The sequence below is a fragment of the Hippoglossus stenolepis genome, chromosome 19 (genome assembly GCF_022539355.2).
Source record: "Hippoglossus stenolepis isolate QCI-W04-F060 chromosome 19, HSTE1.2, whole genome shotgun sequence".
Taxonomy (NCBI): Eukaryota; Metazoa; Chordata; class Actinopteri; order Pleuronectiformes; family Pleuronectidae; genus Hippoglossus; species Hippoglossus stenolepis.
Genome location: NC_061501.1, coordinates 6,972,782 through 6,983,161, shown reverse-complemented (window position 1 = coordinate 6,983,161; position 10,380 = coordinate 6,972,782). Strand labels below are relative to the sequence as shown.

General features: G+C 42.1%; 1 protein-coding gene across 6 annotated transcripts in view; it reads right to left on the bottom strand.

The window, feature by feature from the left end:
- Positions 1-1,952: 1,952 nt before the first annotated feature.
- Positions 1,953-10,380, bottom strand: part of ntng1a (netrin g1a) — a 111,702-nt gene continuing 103,274 nt past the window's right edge. For all 6 annotated transcript variants that reach the window (XM_035143037.2, XM_047337909.1, XM_035143038.2 and 3 more), the window contains one exon: positions 1,953-3,671. In XM_035143037.2, the coding sequence (XP_034998928.1) occupies positions 3,427-3,671 (245 nt within the window). In that variant the 3' untranslated portion in view covers positions 1,953-3,426. The remainder of the gene's footprint in view (positions 3,672-10,380) is intronic.

The window sequence follows — 10,380 nt, the reverse complement described above, 5'->3', positions numbered from 1 at the left end:
AAAGACAGTCTTTTATTTTCATTAATAGTTAAAACGCTACAGTTCACTGAGGTTTCCTAAAAATATGAAGAGTTAAATATCTTCCTGGGATTTGGATGCGATCTGGTGGCTCTGGATCAGACGCAGCACAAGAATAAATGAAGAATTTCTTTGGCATCTCGGAGCGGCTTGGCGAGGAAACAGAAATCTTTCAATCCCGTCATCCTTTTAGCTCCGTTCCCTCCAGAAATAAGAAAATGAAGATGTACAAAACGGAGAGTTTGAAAAAGTCCATTTGTTTTCTCTGCTTAATATTGCACATAACAACAGAGCGGTTTCAATTTACTCTCATCCCTTTATTCCAAATGAACAGTTATTGGTGCTGTAACTTCTTTCCCCTTCCTCAGAGTCAAACTTTGAGAGCAGCAGAAATCTGTTCAGCCGGAATTGGGCCTGAATATTTCAGGTTATGGATGAACTGTTGAGTGTCTGACAAGACCCACTATATAAACTTTGAACACGGGCTCTCTGGGAGACATCGATAGTCGTAAATATTTAATTCAGTGCCTCCGACAATGCGCGGCATTGAAACAAATCTTCACCAGATTGAATTCAAGATAAATAGCACGGGAATATCACTGCAGACTTTTAAGCAGTCATTTTGTCAGCGTGGCCTTGCCGCGGAGGGGGTTTGGTTCCACTGATCACATATTAGTTTATCTCGTGTGTCAGCGTTTCAGCAGCAGCACATTATAACACAATGTGAAGACAATACAACACAGTATGTGAAGACACAAACTAAGATTTCTATTCAGTGTCATTGTATCTTTCCCCTTTAGAAAGTCACGGGAGAGCAAGCGTCGGAGGCTGTAAATGGAATTTCAATCGTCTGGTTTAATATCATTAATAGTCCTGCAGATAGCTTCACTCATCAGGACCAAAGGAATCACTGCACACACACTCCCTATGCTTTACTTGATTGAAAGAAAATGTAAAGTAAACTAAATTTGATTTGCTTTACTAAATGTAATTTAAATAAAAAACATTTTAATTTAGTTCAACTCAATGTGTTGATCCTGTTTCTTTAATAACTTTAATTTAATGAGCAGCATGGGAGTCAAAACTAGAAATCATCATTAATTGCTCACCATTCAATTGAAATCAGTAAAACTTATTAATCATATTTAAATTGGGTTACTGACAAAAGATAATTCCACTACATTTCTATCTGATGTTTAATAGTGCAAACGTAACATTACTCAGCAGGGAGGTAATGTTAGTGAGCACGATTACATACAAACTACTGAAAGGATTTCCACACAACGTGGTGGGTACGGGTCAGGAAAGAGCCAAAATACAGTTTGGTGTGGATCCAGGAATGTTTTTCGCTTTCTAAAATTTTTAACGAGATTGGTTTTTTTGTCAACATTTTCAGAGATTTCTCAGAGAATAATTCATGGCTCTTGATGGGAAAAAAACACTCAGGCATGTTTGGGGGACTGATATTCATGAACGTGAGTAATTTGGTGCAGATCCAAATAAAAATCCAGATCTAGTGAATTTAAATGTGGTTTCATAAGGAGACTGTTGAGACTTTGCAGATGTATACACATCAGTGCCATTCTAGTCATTAGATGTTCCCTGGAAAGGGTTATGTCATTTGTTAAAATTATAATTAGATTTGTGCGTTAAGTATATTGATTCCTTTTAATTTATTGCTGGGTAAATATTCCATATATGCTGTAAGCAGTAAATTATTGTCTTTATGCTCACTGACAGCACAACTGTAAATGATACTAAACTGTGTGAGAAAATCATAAAGGAAATTAATGGATATTTATTCAAACATTGATCCATTAATTCAAACATAAGCAGAGACAAAATCGATCGGCAGAAACAGAACATCACAAGACTCCTTGAATCAAGTGCATGAAGTAGAGTACCTACCTGTGATCGACACATGACCCACACCGTTTTGTTTTTAAACTTTTATTCACTTAAATTCTCGTGTTAAAGCAAGAACAAAACATTTATAATGTCCTTTGGTGGGATTTTATTACACTTTATTAATACTGTATATGTAAACTGATATTCTTTGATGCCAGCACGTTGCCAATACAAAGGAAAATCAACTGCACAACGAAAAAGAAATGATAACAAATAAAGTCAGGGGATGAAAGAAATGGGCAGAAAAAATAAATAAAAATAAACTAAAACGACTGCTTCTGCATGTGGACGACTTAAATAGATACATTAAAGGTTGCCTTTTTTCAATCACAGTTCGGCAAAGATACAAAAGGACTACATGACTCTTTTTTTGTTTGCTCTGTGGAGAAAAGAACTTGCAAATACACTGATGTTTTTTTTCTATGCACTTCCTGTCTGCTCAGGTGAAAACTACCCTCGGACCATGATCGCAGGGAGCGTGGCGGCTCTAAGGTCGGGAAAAAGAATCAAGACACCTTTTACTGGACTATCTTTTTTTAAGAGGGGAGAGGAGGGCAGGGGCAGGGGGGCTTCTTACACATGTGCATCACTAACATCGGACAAAAGAATTCTTTCAACCAACAAGGGTTTACAGAGTAACGTTCACGAAAGCACAAGTCAGTGGCAGCATGGTGAGGGGGCTGGGCATCAGAGGGTGGGGGGGGATGAACAGGAGGGAGGATGAGATAGAGTTCAAAGGAGAGACAGAAAGCTAGAGGGGGCTCGACGGTGGAGGTGGGGGGGGGGGCGAGGTTTCTTTTTGTGTCACAGAGTGGCAGTCCGGACAGATTCCCTTCTATCCACAATGCACTGACAGCAAAGAATGTGTCCCGTGTTTCCTGCTCTCTCAGTCTCGTCCGAAGCATCACCGCTGTAGTTCGGCGAAGGTCATCCCTGGAGGGCGTGAGGGTGAGAGGAGATCGGCGTCCACTGCCGGCTCGTGCGGAAGCTGATTGGTCGCAGCTTAAGTTGCCGTGGCAATAACAGCAGAAGCGAACTGCTAGTCCATCGCCTCAGTTGTCCCCTCCTCGAACTAGAAGGAGCTCAAGAACCTGGTATGGCTTAGAGGAGGAAGGTGGGTGGGTTGGAGAGGTGAGGTGAGGGGGGGAGGGGGGGTGATAATTGTTCTTTGCTCATTTAACTCTTTTCAGGCAAACGCTCGGTCCCTCTATAATCTTTTTTTTATAATAATATCTGGCATCTATAGTTCATTTCTATATTATCTTTGAAAATGAAATGAAAAGTCTTTGCACTTGTCGGTCTGGCACATTCCCTTTTTCGTCAGCGCAAGTGTCCGCTGAGTCTGGCGGCGGAGAAAGCTCGGTACGGTACAGTCCAGAAAGCTCATGGTTGTTCTTGTTTAATGGTGGTTGGTTATTTGAAAAGGGAGGCTGGGGGAGGTGGGCGGGTTGAGGTGGAGGGGCTGGGGACTGTATCGCTCCCACCAGGTCATGGGTCTCTTCAGAGCATGGCGGCCTCGCCCAGCAGCACCGAGCCCAGCAGCAGCAGCAGCAGCAGCCTGAAGGCCGACGGAGGCGTCAGCGGGGCCTGGCCTGAATCGGGGCCCCTGCAGCCCCCCAGCTCCGAACTGCAGCGGGACTTCTCACACAGCAGGCCGCTGTAGGTTGCGGGGCAGTTGCAGCGGACGTTGTTGACACACACGCCGCCGTTTTGGCAGCGCAGGAGCTCGTTGTCGCACACCCGGGCTGCGGCGGGGGGGGGGGAGCAAATGTGAAGACAGGAGAGAGGGGTGAGCGACAAACATGCAGAAGAGCTGTTGGTGACGCTTTACTTGAAATGTATCAGAGGCGTATAATTAGAGTTCATACTCAAATCATCACTGTGAAGAAACTGGGAACTGTCACATGAACTGATTCTCGTATTCAAAGTTTTTCTTCAAGTAAAGTGCCACCTCATTTTAGTCTCTTCTATTACAAAGTCCTAAAGGAATAGTTTAACATCTGCCTCCTCACCTTAATCCTGAGATTGTGACGTTCAGACTGATTCATTCTCGCACCTGTGAGCTAAATATGAAGCTGGAGCCAGGGGCATGTTAGCTTAGCTTAACATAAAGACTGAAAACGGGGATGAACCGCTAGCTTGGCTCTGTCCCCTACTGCAGCAGCACCTCAATGCTCACCAGTTAACACAAACATTTCATTTATTTAAACCAAATGTGCCAAGAAAATATAAATAAACTAAATAAAACCTCTGAAAAACATTGACTGTATAAAAATGGACGATACATCTCAACTCCTTCCAAAATCTCCCGGATACAAACGTCGCCATCTTGCGTATTTGGAGCTAGAGTTAGGAATTGAGTCGTGGTAGCTCTGCCCTGCCGATACACACGCTCGACCAATCACGAGTCAGTCTCAGCTGTCAACCATGATGTTTCAACCTGTTTTTATAGCATCAAATAACTAATCAAAATCAAACTTATATAGAAATAAAATAATAAACTCTTGGACAGACATCACTGTGATGATAACTGGAATTACCAAATTTCTTTCATTTAACATGTACTTTTTAATGTGGTAAATGTACCAATCACCAACATGGAGGAGGCAAGATTTATGAGCTATACTGCAGCCAGCCACTAGGTGACCATCGAGACGCTTTAGCTTTACTTTTGGGGAGAAGTCGTTTCATCCTCCTTTATATACATTTAAAATGTGACACCTGGAAAACAAGAGATAATGTGTTAGTCAGTGAGAAGTAGAGGTGCTGCCCCCTAGCTGCAGCTTCTGGATTAGGACACAGATGTGAGGGTTGTATTTGTTTGAACTCTCAAAATTCCAAATGAATCCTTGAATGCAAATTGTGTAAAATACTAAATTTAGAAGTTCCTGATGCACACAGCAAACTGCAACAGGTTTAAATTGTATATATTATAATATATAATATATATATAATATAATATATTCATCGGTAACACAAACTCTGTCGTGCATGCATCACACTGTAATTACACCTGGTGAAGTCAGGTTAGTGATGTCTGTGCAAACTTTTATCTACAAGCATTTTCATTTTCATTGTCTACTGAGACCAACTCATGAAACATCACCTCCACACACGCTGTCCTCAGAGGGCTCTTCTATCACACCTCCTATTCTAGTTTGAGCCCTCTGTGCTTTGAACATGTGAATTTAACACCACCTTATATTTAGAGTGTGCACATTTCCTCTAACATTATGACATGCGACTGAACGTTATGGCACCTGACATTTAAACAGATACAATTCTCTGTAAAACCCCTTGTAGACACCACTAACAATTTCAACCCATCTCTTGCATGTAATCATTCTGTCTGTAACATGAGTACATTTCAGTAATTCCCCTTTTCTAATCAAGAAAACTTAATTTCACGAGACATAAATCTACACTTTCCTCAAAGCCTGTGAGGCTCCCCCCCCCCCAAAAAAAACAACAACACTGACTTTCGACAAACTGAACGTCAGGTGAAAATTGGTGTATATTTAGAGCCGGGACACCGAGGCCACTCTATTCCCGGCGGAGGCAAGCTGTCAAGCAAGCTGGAGGCAAACAAAGCAGCGCCGCACAAACTAATAACCAGCAGAGACAAATAAACAGTGATAAACACTGAGGCCACTTCTGCCCATTTTCAGCCCTTTATGGGAGTGGAAAACAATGTGGTGAGCAATCTATGAACTCTATGGGACATAAATATCACAACAACAAATAGCAGGCCCCTCTCCTAATACCCCAGAATTGGATGCATGCTGTCTCCCAGGAGTAGCCAAATAGGGCTTTGATAGGAGGCTCGTTAAGAAACATTGACTCTGCGAATCCTATTTGTGCCACGTCTGGTTAGTCGCAGAAAACAGGGTGCTGCTGTTTGGCTCAGTGAGTTCTCGCTTCAGGCCACAGCTCCCCATTTACCACGCACAACGAAAACTTTGTCCCCTTTTCCCCTCTTCCGGCTGACATATCAATTTCACCAGCAAGTCGACCGCTGCGCAAAAGCTAAAGTAACGACTCAATAAATAAGCTTCTCTCCGTGGAAAGTCTGATGAGGGAACAGATAAACTTGGGTCATAAAATGTCCCCTTCAAGATAACAAAGAAGAAGAATCAAGTGTGTTAATTGAGGCTTTGATGTGGGTCAGAAACTCCTTTAATTTGACGGTGGCCTTCGCATTTTTTCTGTGTTTTCGAAAATTCATCATAAGCTTGAAATGTGCAACAGGCGAGAGGCTGAGAGACACAGAAGCCATGTTCAAGTTGTGATAGTTTGATCCAGTGGTGGTCCTAGGGTTTGTCTAAATCAGGGGCCATAAAGGGGCCACCATTTACACAGAGGGGCCACTTATATGTCAAACATCCATGCGCAATTCCTGATCTTGAAGGTGCACACTTAAGTCATACCTGGTTTTACTTTAAGCTGGGGTGACCCCTGGACCTACCACTTGGATCTCCCGCTGCTTTGATCGGAGATACTGGATAATGTGCAGCATTCCACTTCACCCCAGAATAAAGGTGAGGCGCCACGATGAGACTCCGGCCTGCACTTGGTTTGGTTCCCACCATGCTCGGGATGACATTTAGAGGATAACACCATCGGCTAACAATAGCAGTGAGGGATCGCTACCTTCAGCAGCATGGACGTTCTCCTCAGATTGCATTTAGCCTCAATTTTGAACTGGTTCACTGTGTTCCAGAAAGTAGGCTAAGCCCAAGTACACAAAAAATGCGTATTTCCTCAAGAACTGGAAAGACAGATACAGATTTAAAGGAAGGACTAATTTTCTTCTGACTCTCATCAGCCTCCCGATGAGGTCGTTAGCTTGACGAGTAGTATACTTACACCATAGACTACATATAGAGAAGGACACCAATGGACTTCCTCCCACTATCCGGTAATGAAGCCAAAATATCCTTGATAGTAGCACTGCATTCTTATGCTAGTGACATAATTTGGAGCGAGTCGCAATTTGAGAATGGAGTCGTGGAATCAAACACCATGCGCTCAAACAATCGTGGATTAGTCTCAGCTGTCAATCATGGCGTTTCACCTCCTTTTTATAGCATCAAATAACTAATTAATACCAAAATTACTGTAAAAACCAGCACTTGAACAAATATCAGTGTAATAAGAACTACCTAAAATGACCACTATATTTCCACTAACATGGAGGAGGTGGGTTTTATGACCTATACTGCAGCCAACCACCAAGGGGCGATGGAGATGCTTTGGCGTCACTTTCGTGGAGCTGTCGTGTCCTTCTTTAGATGCAGTCTATGGTTTACACAGAGATACTGAGAGAGACATTTCATTTGAAGCCGAGCCATCTGCACGATGCTCAACACTGCCAGACTCTACAGAACAGTTTCAGGTAACAGCAAACCCCTGCAGCGTTATGTCGGCTGCTGAAACCGAGATATTGATTATTTCAAAATGAGCACCGCAAACAAGATGCGTCAGAGATGTCACCTCAGTAAGATTAAGGATGCTGTGGCACTTTGAAGGGATAAGTGCAGCCCTATGCATCGTGGGGATTGATCGGCTCCTCATGCTGTTCCTCATGATTGGCTCTAGCTCTTTTGAGGAGCGGGGACCATTGCTGTTAAAAGCCTGAACAGTCAGTCGGACTAAGAATAATTATCATGAGGGCTCTGCACCTTCATCTCCAATAAACAATCTCTCCACATGTAAACAGAGCCCACACAAATGACAAGCTTTCTTGCGTTTGCTTTTGATATGAGTGATAATATTTAGAGAGGGGGACTGATGGACGAGGTCCCTGTCTGGGATGTGATGTGTTTGACGAGAGATCCGAGTTTTAATTGCATCCTTCACTCTGCATGCAGAGAAGGGTCTTGACCAGGCGTTTGAACACCACAGCAGCAAGTGAAGGTCGAGACTGCACAGTTTTCAAAACTTCTTCTGCCGTGGAACAACTGAGCCGGAGAATCTTCTCGGGAAACGTTGTCTTATAAACTTGAAGGTGTTGAAAACAAACTTCGGGTCCACTTGGAGCTTCTTTTTTTTTAATTCATGAGGAAAGCTGACTTTTAACAGCCAAAACAACATTTTAAGAAATCCACGTTAGATGCGAAATTCTCGTCTCTCCACCGCAGCCTCAGTAGAGTTTTTAAACCCAATGCAGCAGCAGCACCAAAACACCACACTGTTCCCCTTCTGTTTCTCGCTTTCTCGACACATTTACAGCACAGAGCGTGTCCTTGTGTTGGCGTTGCTGCAAAGAGTTGCTGAAAAAAGTAGATTAAGGAAGAAGTGAGTTCATCAAGAGAGTAAATGAGATCTTCAGTTTAAGATGGGACCTTTCAGGAGTTGCAGTTTTACTGAAACCTCTTATGCTACACTCACCACTCAGTTTGAGAATGCCTCAACTCTGCTATGAATACTTCTGGCGTCCCCGCTCCTCCGGAGTTTTAGAGCCGCTAAAATGGACTTCGGGTCTTTTCGGTAATGATGTAGCCTTCTCTGATTCGTCAGGCTTCTATCACATGAGCCCCTTTCTGGGAGAAACTGGCCTTAGCCTCAGCTACCAGTGTAGAAGACAACATTATCAATTACAAGTGGTGCTGATCCTGATGTGTTTGCTAACAGCTGTTGTGCAGTAGAATTCTGCGTTTTACAATCTATTATTATCTATCTATCTATTATTCAAGCAATGCCCAGCATGTGGGTGGTTATACGTGATATTAGTATAGACAGGGATTAAAACGTATACCGAGCCCCTTTATAATATCGAGCCCAAACTTTTGTGTGGACAGAGATTGTTTTAGTTGGAAAATGCTGTTTTCCAACTAAAACTTGTAGTAAATGTAGCCTTAGATCTCACCACACGGAGTCTGAGCACTTCACTCAACAACGTAGTCATGATCCACACTCACTCTAACACATAGAAACCACTGATCCAGAATGTTCTTCCATCTGTTGACTCAGCGCTGTATGAAAACACATATTTTTCCTCCATTTGTTACTTGTAATCTTTTAATTACAGCTGTTACCCGGGTCGACGTTCTCAGCGTTTCACGTGCTAATTCCTCGCGGTTTGTACGTACCCTTCATTAATGATAAGGTGACGTTCGATGTGAGCTGTGCAAACTTATGTCTTCACACCCGCTCGAGCACATGCTGACTGTGTATTCACACCACACGGGCTGAATATATTTGTGCATTTTAATAAACACCCATCTCTGTCAGGCGCCACGAAAATAAACAGATTATTCATTTTGTGCTGAATTTACATCATAATGTGGAGCTGCTTTCCGATCATTTAAAAAACAAGCAGGTTTTAATGGTTGATGATGTTATATTTCATCAAGCCGATGAATTCTAGACATTCATACTAATGCTGTAATTTAGTCTTTGATGAAGCTGTGGTGTCTGTCGCTATTAGATGAGAGAAGTCGTGTCTTTGGTGTTTCTTTTTTTTCTGTGTACGATGGAAAACCACAGCATAGCAGCAGCTTCTGACCTTTCCAAGTTGGATTAATGAATTGATCAATATCCTATAATCAATATTCAATTCTATATAAACAGCTGTCTGATTGAAGCGGCTTTACGCCAGTTGGTTTAGTAACTTCACAATTACTCTGATTTCACTAAGAGCTAATTCATTTAAGTTTAATGCAAATTTCTACCACGTAGAAATCCTCAAACTAAATTATGGTTTGTCTTAAGATTTTCAATAATCACACAATAAAAAGCTGCAGATTTGGATCACTGAAAATAAAAAGAAAAGACCGTCCATGGCCAAGTAGTTCCTCTTTTTTTCATTTTCCGGCTAAGCTTAGAAATAAAACTAGAGATGAGTCCCACAGCTTTATGCCACGTTACAGGATTGTATTCAGGACGCCTTTGTTCGCTGGGACAGAGATTAATGTTGAGCTACAGGAGGCAGGCACAAAGGTGTCACCACCTTGTGGAGAAGCTCTGTAGATCTCAATTAACCTGATCATGGTTGGTCAATTAGAAGCAATTAGCAGCTTGTCTGGCAATAAGTTCTGCGAGCATTTTGAACCAGCACAAGACAAGTGAGAGCAGTGCAAATAATTTGAGTAATTTATACCTAAACTGCTCGTGCAATAGTGGCGGATCAAGTATTTTTCTCAATCGGGCGCCATGAAGGGGCCACATTTTACACAAAGGTCCAACATATGGTAAGGTAATGGTAAGGTGCACATGTAAGTCATTCCTTGTTTACTGTTAGCTCTTTAGCTTTTAGAAACCCACACGTCATTGAACATATTTCGAAAATTGTTCCTTGTTCAAGCACATTGTGTTCTTCAAAAAAGCTAAGAAATAAAAAGTCTTAACCAATTGTCATATGTATTGTTAGCATTGTTAGTGAGTGATTCGTTCATTAAAAAAAAAAAGATTAATGACAGGAAAGAGGGACTTTAGGGAGCATTCAGATTTCCG